General features: G+C 34.1%; 1 protein-coding gene across 3 annotated transcripts in view; it reads left to right on the top strand.

Annotated features, from left to right (window-relative positions):
- LOC118197120 (glutamate receptor ionotropic, kainate glr-3-like) overlaps nucleotides 1–8,693 on the top strand; it is a 51,379-nt gene extending 42,686 nt beyond the window's left edge. Inside the window, exons 8-9 of one of the 3 annotated variants that reach the window (XM_085820739.1) lie at nucleotides 2,112–2,278; nucleotides 7,835–8,693. In XM_085820739.1, coding sequence (XP_085676865.1) covers nucleotides 2,112–2,278; nucleotides 7,835–8,039 — 372 coding nt within the window. In that variant the 3' untranslated portion in view covers nucleotides 8,040–8,693. Of the gene's footprint in view, nucleotides 1–2,111; nucleotides 2,399–7,834 lie in introns of all 3 variants that reach the window. The other 2 variants (XM_085820738.1, XM_085820737.1) reach the window with 2 other exon arrangements.
- The last annotated feature ends 3,775 nt before the right edge of the window (nucleotides 8,694–12,468 follow it).

Here is a 12,468-nt window from a genome sequence, read left to right as displayed (position 1 = left end):
TAAAGACCGATGAAATTTGGAAACAAGTCACAATTATGGAACAAACCCGATTTTAGAAATTTTTACATGTGTAAAAGTACAGGTTTGAAATGAAAATACTATTTTATATTTTATAGCATGAGCATGAAAATTTTATTTAGAAAATTTTTCTCAGAATCAAGTAATTAGCCTCAAGTGTTTCACTGCATTCCGCTCGCTTTTGTAACAAGAACATTTGCCATTAATCAAATGATAATGGAGAAATTTCTTTAATAAGACTTCCAGGTTTTATGCAATGTTTTGATGACCTTCTAGTTATGTTAAGAAGTACTTTCCCTATTTCAGTATTTTTATATAAATAATAATTTTTCCAAATATAAACAAAGTTTTATTAGGTAGTATTTGATACTATATACTTTACCAGAGTACGAATATCTTCAGATTTGTCAGTGGAGTTATACACAAACCAAGAACGTTGGAGAAACTGAATTTTCCTGTCCATAGATTAACGAGATGCATGCATTGTTAAGTTTTTCTACCAATGAGCAAAATTCGAACTATTTTACCAGTTACCTACTCTTCACAGCTATTAGACGCAATAATGTCCGCAAGTCCTTACCCGGCTTTATTTTAGCAACTATTCGTGGTAGGCATATATTTTCAGTGACACAAATCATGTAAATAATGCAAATATTTATATTTTGGCATTTTTAATTTCAAAGAAATCAGTTTTGTAAAACTTAAAAAATATAACTTTTTATACGCTTCTCTCATTATCTTATTTTTGCTACTAATATTATGCGTTTAAAGATTTTTTCAATGCTCAATGCACAGTCGTCTAAAGAAATATAGTAAAGCTAAACGTATAAGTTTCTAGATAAATATTCCGTTTTTTTTTGCTTTTAAATGATCCCCAGAACAGGCAAGCTAGTAGTTACATTATTTTAGTTATGTCACTAGTGATATTTCGCTTTTTATACAGCAAACTTCTAACAAACTTCTAACAAAAGAAGCAGAATTACCTTAAGGATATCGGTAAAGTTGAAGAATAACCTGAAGAAATGGTAAAGGGCCTTTAGTTTCTCAGTCTAGTAGTCAATGGAGAAGGGAACGCGCTTCTGAACAAACACATCATGAAAAAGAATCTGCTTTAGAATCACCTTTTTGCCTATCACAACTGAATGCCATACAAAGAAGCTATGAATATGCATCAGCTTTCTTATTCGTCACCTGGGGGATTCTCATTTAGAACTGGAATAGAGCTTGAGAAATTCGTATGATCGCCTTTCATATGATCCTTATGCAAACGACACGCACATCTCATGCGTCTTGGCCGTGGTCAAATTCGTGGATCTAATTTGAACGTAGGTTCATATTAAAAGGATTAAAAACAACAACAAAATTGCTGAGATGTAAGAAAGTTTTGGTGGGATATGCAGGTGATTAGGATGCAGAAGTGAAATAAGAAGGATCACCTGTTAACAATTTACCTTACTAGCTCTAACTAAATCGAGTAGTTTATACGCAGTATATCTACAAATTCTGCATCTACTTATATCAGTATCGGATGTTAAGGCTTGCCATTTACTATGGATGAGTACTAAGAAACTTAGTAAACTTTCTTTTTTACTAAGAAAAAGCTTACCGACTACCAAAAAACACCGTTTTCTTTTCTACCTCATAACTCCTCGTAGTTATTAATAACATTTTGCAAATGTGTTTCAAACTCATGAGCTTTTTCACAATATGATCAACTGCAATCACTCAGGAAAACAAACGTCTGAATGCTAATGTCACTTTTTGTCGTTTTCCTTTGAATTTCTTTTAGTTAACAAAGACAGGTAATGCAAATTTTCTCCAAATCGGGTTCTTCAAGTAATGAAAATTTTCACAAAATCGAAATGCCACAAAATATTCTTGCGGAAAGATTAGGATAACAGTCAATTCCTTGAAGAAAAGTTCTCTTTCTCCCTGATTGTAATCTAAATATTGTTCTAACAAATTATACCGCGCTTTCGAACCAGTATTAAATGAAATAGTCTGAAACTCTTCTGAGTATATTCTTTAACATTAAAACTTTTAATAATTTTTTGCCTTTATCACCTATAATTTATTTCAATGTTTCTTTCTAGGAGGGAAAGGTAGACGTGTATCAGTCGTTGTTCGAGAAGATTAGTCATAATCCTGACAGCATCATGAAGTATGATGACATGAGCACTATTGGGATGGAGCGTGTTCTAAAGGGGTGTTTCGCTCTTATTACTGATGAAATGGATTTAAAAAGTTTCTTGTCTAAAAGGTACAAAGATGGACTTCCTTGTAATTATCGCTTGGCGAAATATCCAGTCTGGACATTATGGAGTTCGATAGCATTTAAAAGCAGCTTTCCTAAGAAATGGATTCGGAAAATTAATCGATTGTGAGTTGCACATAATACATTTACTAATATATCATGTAACACTAACAGGAATTTAAAAATACGTAACTTAAAAAACACAGATAAACAAAAACCAAATAGTATAATACATAAGTCTGTAAAATATGGACATAAATTAGTTCAATTTAAATTACACTTAAATATCACATGCACCTCTGAAAGTGAGATTCTTTATTTATGATATTAATGGTTGCATGATAGTATGTTTTCAAAATTTATGCCTTTTTCATTTTCACCTAATTTGTAACTGATACCATGGGACACATCCATATTTCAATTTGGTATTATGCTCTGACCACTTTAACATGTAAATAAAATATTAACGCGTATCCTATTCAAAATATTTGCTCAATGGAACAACTGAAAATTATATAGTCAGAAAGTGCATTTATTTACGGTATTCTTTAAAAATATACCTGTATGTATCCAGTTTAATAATATGTATGTACTTCTTGTATTTAAAATACAGTAATAGTTTGTAGGATTCCCCACTGTGAATTTCTAAGTTACTGATGGAAGTGAAGAATTTTAGGAACTGATAAGCGAATAATCGCTTGAGTTCCTTGAGGAAACAACAAGATAGAAGGGTAAAATAACCCTTTATTATTCCAATTAAAGTTTAACAAAACTCCGTCTTGGAGTTGTACAATAAAGCCGACACTTGGGCTTCAACTTAAGAAACTAAGAATTAAACTAAGCTAATCTTAACTAAAGAGATTTAGCCGAAGCTATCAAGATTCTAACAGAGTTGGCCCCTTCACGCTAATTGACTGCGAAGCTATCAAGGGCCTAAAGTACGGCCGAGCGTAATAATAGCTTACGAGAGAGTAGCCTAAAAAGGCGGAAGCGTGAAGCCAGAATATCTGGTATCTCTCACTAAGACTGTAGAACTTCGCGGTTATATACTGCTCTTCCTCATTAACATTCAGACTTGATTCTAAAACTACGTTCTGGCCGGAAGTGATAAGTTGAATACCGACCGGAAGTGGTAATAATAATAATAATAATAATAGTTCCTTTTCTACTTAACTTCCGGTCAGTTGAATACTGGCCGGAAGTGGTAACAATCGACAGGAAAGGAAGTTTAACTCAAAATTTAACTGCTAATAAAATTAACATAATCCTTACAAGTTAAAAGATTTGGCGTTATATTAGAAGAGGTAAAATGAGTTAAATAAATGAGTTAATTCTATTTTGAAATTCAGTGCATATACTAAAATGGCAAACTATTTTACACAATGTTCACTATCATATAGCTCCACGTTTTGTTCGAATAACAGAAGCAATGCGCTTTGGAAGAGATTTGATGAGGTACTCAGAGCGAGATGTTGATACTGTGATCCAGCAACCCTACAATTTCCGCTGCAAATACGTCGTAGATCACAGAGGTGAATCAAGAGAGTAGAGACTGTTGCCGCTCCTTCCACATATGTTCGAGAGGATCCGTAGTTGGAGAACATGGAGATGAAGTAAGCACTGCATTCTAGCCTCAGATATCTATAGGGTGGCATATTATCAGCTTGAAAGAGTACACAATTCTGGCGAACAACAATCATATCAAGGGGCGTCACATATGATTAGCTAGCAGTTCATTATGGCCTGAGCTCGTCAGAAGTTCCTCCAGTATGACACAAGGACCCACTGAAGACCTAATAATTTTCCCAGACAGTTTGTTACATTACAACTACCGGCCTATATAACGTTTGTCTGACACAAGGGAGGCAGTACTTCGTGCAGCTTGCAGTCCACACGAACTCAGCCATCTGCCTGCAGCAGCTGGAATCTCAATTCGTTGGACTATATCAGCGATTCTCAACCGGTGGTACGCAAGAGAAAAAGAAGTAATTCGCAAAGAAACAAAGTATCTTTAACTATTAAATTCAACAATTAATACCCCAACATTTTGTTAAATGTTTTCTCTAACACTCGTAAATTTATGCGATCTGAGTTTTGTCCATGATCAATACCTGCTCATAGACGTCAACAAAATCCGTTTTTATTTTCACAAATCTTCTTTTAGACATAGACATAACACAATTTGTCATAAATCATGTTTTCGTGAAAGGAGTAATAGAAATGAATGTAGAACTTAATAGGAAATAAAAATAAATTCCTAAAAAAGATAATAGTACCTTAATAATTCTTTTAGAGTTGATCGATTTATTAGCATATCTACATTTTATTCGCCACTATTTCCGGGATCATATTGACTTATTTTCAAATAGACTAATATTATTTTTACCTCAATGTGCTGTCTCTAACAGCAGGTATTTTGTCTTCTTGTTGCTTTGTATTGCTTACTTTCTTATGCGATTTGAGAATATCGTCGTTTGTTTTTGAAGAAAACGTAATATATTGTGTATTTGATATTTGTGAAAAAAATAATAAAACAAACCTAGATTTTTCAAAATGAAAGAAAAGCTAGGATTGATTAAGCGGAAAAAAGATGATTCACAGGGGATGGATCCAGGACAATCTACTAGCACTAAGAATATTGAAAAGAACAATTGTATATAGAAAATATAATGAAAGTTATTTGGGTTTACTTGGAATGGAGATGAAATTAGACCCTCAACCTAAATGTGTTGTTTGCGGTGAACTATTATCCAATTAAAATATGAGACCATCGTTTCTTAAAAGATATCTTGAATCTAAGCATGCCAATTTAAAGGACAAACATGAAGAATATTTTAAGAGGAAAATATTGGAATTGAAAAATAATGAAAGGTTTTTAGTGAAGAAGCTTTGGAAGCTAGTTATCTAGTAAGCCTAAGAATTGACAAGACTGGGCAGGCTCACACTATTGGAGAAAACCATATATGACCAGCAGTTAAAGATAGTTTTAACATTATTTAACGGAAAAGCTGCTAACGACCTTAATAATATTCCATTATCAAATGATACACTAAGTCGACGAATTAATGAAATGAAAAAATCTTCTGGGAGACTTTCTAAAATATGTCCTTTTAGAAATAACTGCAGATTTGCCGGTTATGCAACTGATGGTTATTTCTAAGTGACAGCTAGGAAATAAACGCTTGTTGACTTTCTGAAACAAACCTAACAGAAATTTCCGCGAAATCCATCGAATTGTTTGAAGTGACAACTACACATATTTCCAAACTGATATTTCTCAAGACTGTTGATTATGCTGAGTATCGATTTGCGTAAATTTGGATAAACCTTATTCAAGCCTCTAAGAGTCACTTAAAGAAAATGCTGAAATAAAAGTTTGATATGCCGATTTATTAATAACGGTATATTTATAAAATTACAAATGAAAAAATAGCGATTATTATATAAAGCACTAAGATAAAAAGCTACCTTATATTCCGTTTTCTAAAATATTATACGTAAATACTAAAAAAAATATAGACGTTTGAAGGTTCGAAATGCCAAAATAAATCTTACATTATAAAATATGTTTAGTAACTTAGAAATTCTTCCAGTTTATTAAAATATCCATATACTGAAATCTCCTTATTTGGTGTTGTTACGATATGCCCAGCTGAAAAATTGTATATAGGTTAGGGTTGCCAGAAAATAGCAGAACGGGTTGCCAGAAAATGGCAAGGAAAGGCTGGGTTGCTTCATTTGGCGTGAAATCGCCCAATTGGTAACATTTGGCGACAAAACTGGAGATATGGCATAGATGGATGGAGAACATTCTAGAACGATTTCATAGCGGTTTGGCTCAGGATGTTCTCGAAGGCAGGATGAAAGCTATATAAACCTTGTTGGAACGCGGAGTAGCACTGCCTCGTACAACTACCGGCCTACTAGTATTGAGTTGGTCGTGGAATGTATCGAGTGTATCGTCAGCATATCGGAATTGGCGCATCGAGAGTGTACATCGTTGAGGCTACCGAGTGTATCGTCAAGTGCATCACGAGTTGTTGCCTGGAGAGTCTCGAGAGTACGTTGAGTTCCGAGAACAACCGAACCGAGTCGGGAGCTGTACTCTAGTGCTTTGTCGTGAAGCTGTCTAAACTGTTACAGCCTGATAGCCTGATCGTAGCTTTTCGACGACTGTAAACGTATTTTTGGAGCTTTTCTCAGTAATACTGGCTAATAAATTGTGTTTTCATTCTTTATCAAATGTTGTCCCGTAGAACGTGACAATATTCTCTTTTGAGTAATTACCTTTTTTTCCTCTAAAATATTTGAACTTCCCGCAACAAATCAAACAATTGATTGTTATTCACAATCAATCTACTGCATATTCCTCTCACCTTTCTTTGCAACATATCTCCAACAGCTTTGTCAATAACGTTTAACTATGCTTCTAAATTTAATGTTTTTACTCATTTTTGGGAGGGCTAGAGACATTACAATCTAAAGTTGTTGAAATATCTTAGGTTTCTTACTTAAAGTATATATTTTAAGTCAAAAACCCAAGATGATCTAAATTTCATATGAAATTTAAAATAAAATGAAGTTAAAAAATACATATACACAGTTATGCGCAACCCTTCAAAATAAAAGCGAGCGATTGCAATAGCCTCAGACATAGAAAGACTTCCGTGGTGCAATCTCAAAGTTGATTTGCTATATATTACCAGCGGAAGAGATAGGAAATGGGAGCATTAGTATACAAGTACTTTAATTACATACAAGTTCACCATATGGTGAACCACGTAAGGAAGCCTATTTGATAAAATGGATTCTGCTGGAAAAGTATAAAGTTAATGAATCATAAATGATCAACTACACTTTTACAGTTATGCGCTTATGGTAAAAACTGCAAACATTATTCATAATTTGTTTATTAAATAAAATAATTAAATTAATACCGAAGCTAAACATTTTAATGGCCATCTTAATACATATATGATTGTCTCAATTGGGTAAGGACTGCTCCTCTTAAAGAGCAATGTCATGCTTTTTAATATCAGCAAATTATATTATCAAAGATATTAGTCATTTTCAGATATGCCTCATGAAGGTTCATGCCCCGAAAGGGTTCATCGTATTAAAATAAATATGATTAAAACACTTTCGAAGTCTTTTTATAGTAACCATCTTTTTAGGCTTTTAAGTTAAACGTACGTTAATTCAAATATCATTTATTTTAAATTCATATATCCAAAGGTATCTTGTTTAAACTAAGTTTCTATATGCCTTTCATGTCAGTAGCTGTTTAACATACCTTAAAACATTGCTTAATTTTAAAAAGAAGTATCGTAATTATTCAATTTTTTGTAGTAAAGTATTCTTAACGTACGAATAACACATTAATTGGGAAATTATTCAAAGAGCCAGTTGAGTTAGTCCATTATTCATAAAGAGCTAATTATACTTATTTGAAAATTTAAATTTTAAAATTTTGCAAAGTCATAAATTAATTAAGCCAAGTGTTGTCAATTTATGTATAGTATGGAACTAACAAAATGCTGAATCTTTTTATTTCTGTCTTAGGTTGTTACGTACAATGGAATCCAATTGGTTGCAGCATCGAATGGAGAACGAATATGTTGGATACACCGAATGCCTTACAACTGGGAATTCTAAAGTAGAAAGCTTAGGTTTGGCACACACAAAAGACGCTTTTCTCTTTTGGAGTATAGGATGTATACTTGCTGTTATTGCATTGTTATTAGAGCTTTTCATTAAACCCCATTAGAATATTTTATGATTATATCAGCTATGCGTTTAGCAGACACTAACAGATAAACATGAAAGGGAGGGAGGCGATGGTGCCGCTGCGCTGATGGGGCTACTCCATGTAAGGATGGTAACTGAATGGTTTGCGATGTGTTTAGATTGCGTATTACTTACTGCATATAACATAGATAGATAATGGATCATAGATATATAATAAACATATTGATAATCATAATCTTATATATTTATGATAAATATTAGTACATATCTATTATAAATATAGGAAAAGCTCTATGAGCAATGCAAAACCTTTTAATAACGACATTGACAATTAAGGCATTGAAGGCATTTAAACAATTATTTTATGCCAAGTTATTGCCCTTATAATGTGAGGATTTTGCTAGCGGCAAGAGTCTCTCTAGTGAAGTGTTTAAGAGCATTGTCATGACGTGATGACCACGCATGCGCAGTTTAGCCGAACGGCGTGCAACGCCTCTCTCTCATGAGACTTACTAGAGAAGAGTAGTTAGTAGGTAGTAGCGAAGTAACGAAGGAAACGTGTTGTATGTCAGTACGAAGTTATACTTGTGTGTTACTCGTTTGTACTTATTATTTTTATTTGTATGTTAATAAAGTGTTGTGCCGTTAAAATGGCTGTTTTATGCAACGCACACAATACGATACGTCTACGGTAGGAAGTAAACACATATCCAGAAGCTACACGCCCAAGAAAAAGAAGAATATGACAGTGGTGTCAGAAGTGGGATATGTCATTCTGCAAAGTTCACGGATAAATGCGTAAGTGAGTCTTCAGAAAGGTAAGAAATTTGTTGAATTTATTTTGTGGTAAAGTGGAATTCAAGGTTACAAAAATGGCTGAAGAGCTAACGAAATCTAAGAAAGAACGGAAAGTTATGCGTTCAGCTATTACTAAAGTAACAAATGCTATTGAATCATTAATTGCAGCCGGTAACCTTGAAGACCTTGAAGAATCACTGGAAAGTTTAAAAGTAAAAGCTATTTCTTTGAAAGCGTTAGACGAAAAAATTAAAACTTTGACTGATGTTAATGACATTGAAACCGAAATCGAAAGTGCCTTGGAATACGAAGAAAAAATTGCGAAATGGAGCTTTAGAGGCACAAAATTATTGAAAGAAAAAAGAAATAGCAATAATTCGCTAGTTTCTAATGGTTCTTCTAATGATAGTAACAATTTATCTATTTCTGGTGTCGATAAAAGTTCTGATTATAATGTTAAATTGCCGAAGATTATGATTGATAAATTTTATGGAAATGCTGAAATGTGGCAGACATTTTACAATTCTTTTGACACGGCAATAAATCAAAACGAAAAACTATCTAAAGTAGATAAGTTTAATTACTTGCTTAGCCTGTTAAGCGGTGCAGCTTTAAAAACAATAGAAAGCTTTTCTTTATCTCCAGAAAACTACGACGAAGCTTTTAAAATTCTCAAAGATAGGTATGGTCGAAAAGATCTCCTTATTAATTCTTACATGCATAAACTTTTAAATTTACGGCCTGTCCGAAGTTCTAATGACATTAATTCTTTGAGGGAATTATATGATACCTGCAACGTACAAGTAAGGTCACTAAATTCGATAGGGGTCAAGACCGAATCGTATGGAAAGTTACTATACCCTTTGTTAATGAAATGCATACCTCAGGATATAACGCTTGATTTTGCTCGTCAAAACGCAGATGAGGAAACTTTTAATGTCGATAACCTCATGAAATTTCTAAAACGGGAAATTGAAAGTCGCGAACGAACTTCATTAAATCTATTTTATTCTAAGAGTCACGCTAATTCTCTTGGAAGGCATTCACAACCAAATGAAAAGCGAAACAACTTCCACACTCTGAATTCATTCAACGCCAACAAATTTGGCGCCAGCTATTCCCCTAATGTAAGCAAAATTGCAGTTGTTCGAACTTTCCCTTGCTTATTTTGCGAAAGCGAAAATCATGCTTCGGAAAAATGCGTTATGTCTCCGGAAGAAAGGAAAAAAAGTTTAAGGGCTTCTAATCGGTGCTTTCTTTGTTTCGAAAGGAATTGTAGAATAAAAATTTGCCCTTCTCAATTAAAATGTTCAAAATGTAATTCTAAGTATCATAATATATTGTTGCATGAAGATAAGGAAAGGGTTGCTAAAGAAGAAATTAAGAATAATTTCTTCCGTAACTGCGCCGTAACTGCAAAGATTTCTTCTAAATATTTTACTGCGAATCAAGAGTTTAAAGAAATAATAGATGACTTGCCAACCGTTAAACTTATATGTGATGGTAAATTAATTAATGCAGTAGCAGATACAGGCACTCAACTAACCGTTGTCAAGACCGACATTGTACCAGAAAAATACCGTACGCCACATGGAAGTGTTATCCTCACGTCAGCTTTCGGGCAAGCTTTAAAAGCTCCTCTCATTAACCTACCTTTAGTAATATATTCTGAAAATGATAAATTTATGTCACCTATTTTTATAACATGTGCAATGGTGGATAAGTTATGTAATGATTTACTCTTGTCGTTAAGTGCTTTTAATGAGTTAAAAGGTAGATGATAAAAGAAAGTTTAATTTTGAATGTAAAAATGTAAACTTTGCTACTGATAGTTTCGGTGAAATGCCTTTTCATGAAACTGAAAATTTTGACGAAATACTTATCCATGATAGGGAAAACCTAATTAATGAAAAATGTAATGAAACTGTTAAGAAGATAATAGAATGTTGTGCGCTTGTATATGAAGATACAGGTAAGGATGATTCCAAAGGTAGCACGGGACACGATCAATGTGTTTCGGATTCAGAACTGTTTCGAGTGCAACAAATAAATGACCCATCTTTAAAAACATGCTGGCAAAATGTTAAGAACGGAAGTAATAACTTTACTGTTATTGACAACTTTTTGTATCATAAAGATAAAGTGCTAGGAGAAAGAGTTTACCAGTTGGTCATACCAAAAGAAAGAAGAAAACAGATTTTGGACTTAGCTCATTCTAGCTTATGGGGAAGCCACCTGCGAACCAAGAAGACAGCCGAGCGTTTGAGATATTCGTTCTATTGGCCTGAAATCAAGAAAGATGTAAATGAATACTGCAGTGCTTGTACTTCTTGTCAACTTCAAGCGAAAAAGCTTCCCTTTGATGAAGTTCCGATTACGCCAGTAACACGTCCTAAAGAACCATTCCAGGTAATTAATGTGGATATCCTAGGACCTGTAGAGCCAAGCTGTAGAGGTTACTAATATGTTCTGTGTGCTGTTGATCAATGTACAAGGAGGCCCGAAGCGGTGCCATTGAAGAATTTGAATGCCAAAGCAACATGCGATGCATTGTTGCAAATCTTTTCACGTACAGGAATTCCTCAAATTGTTGCTTCAGATCAAGGAACTAATTTTACTGCTTCGTTGACCCAAGAGTTTTTGAAAAGGATCAGATCGTCCCCAAGGTTCTCGACTCCTTATCATCCAAGTTCAAATGGCCTGGTAGAAAGATTTAATGCTGTTTTAAAGGGAATGATACATCATACCGTTAGAGAACATTCGAAAGATTGGGAGAAACATCTACCGTATTTACTTTGGGCTTACCGTGAAGTTCCTAATGCTACGACTGGTGTTAGTCCGTTCCAAATGCTTTATGGAAGACGTCCTAATGGCCCGTTGTCTATTTTGAAATCGTCATGGACTAATGAAACTCCTGTTCCTCATGGACAGTTAAGTTCAGTTACCGATTATCTGAATGATTTGAAGACGAAATTGGAAAAAGCTGCTGAATACGCAGGACTTACAGATGTTGGAAAGCAACAAGCTTATGCATTCTACCGTAACCGAAAGACTCGTCATAAAGAATTCAAGGAAGGTGACAGGGTTATAGTTTTAATCCCTGATAGCCAAAACAAAGTTTATGCCAGATGGACGGGACCTGCTACGATCATCATCAAAAGGCATACTGATTATAGTTACATAGTACAAATGTCTGACAATTCATCGAAGCACGTTCACGCAAACAAGATACGAGAGTTCAATACCGCTGTGAATAATGTCGGTGTGATATATGATACAGATATTGATTTCGGCGAAGTTGAAAACGTTCCAAGAATTGTTCCACGGAAAGCAAAAGAACACTATTCTAATGAGGAATGTGATTTTACACACCTTGAACCGCATAAGAAGAAAGAACTTATGAAAATTTTAAGAAGGCATAAGAACCTTATGCCTTCTTAAAATTTATTCCGAAAATCGCCAATGTGGGAGAACACAGCATCAGACTGAAACCTGGAAGTATGCCAAGAAAGCAGAAACCGTATCGAATACCTGAAGTTCTAAGAAATGAAGTTGATCGACAAATAGATGAGCTATTGCAGCTAAAGCTAATCGTTGAATCAGGAAGTGAATATGTGCATCCAGTAATTTATGCGTTAACAAAATGGAAC

The sequence above is a fragment of the Stegodyphus dumicola genome, chromosome 7 (assembly GCF_044657685.1).
Source record: "Stegodyphus dumicola isolate Sdum_Otavi_A_Nest chromosome 7, ASM4465768v1".
In the NCBI taxonomy this organism is placed as follows: Eukaryota; Metazoa; Arthropoda; class Arachnida; order Araneae; family Eresidae; genus Stegodyphus; species Stegodyphus dumicola.
Note: the sequence above shows the minus strand (reverse complement) of the source record. Positions and strands in the feature narration are given on the sequence as shown.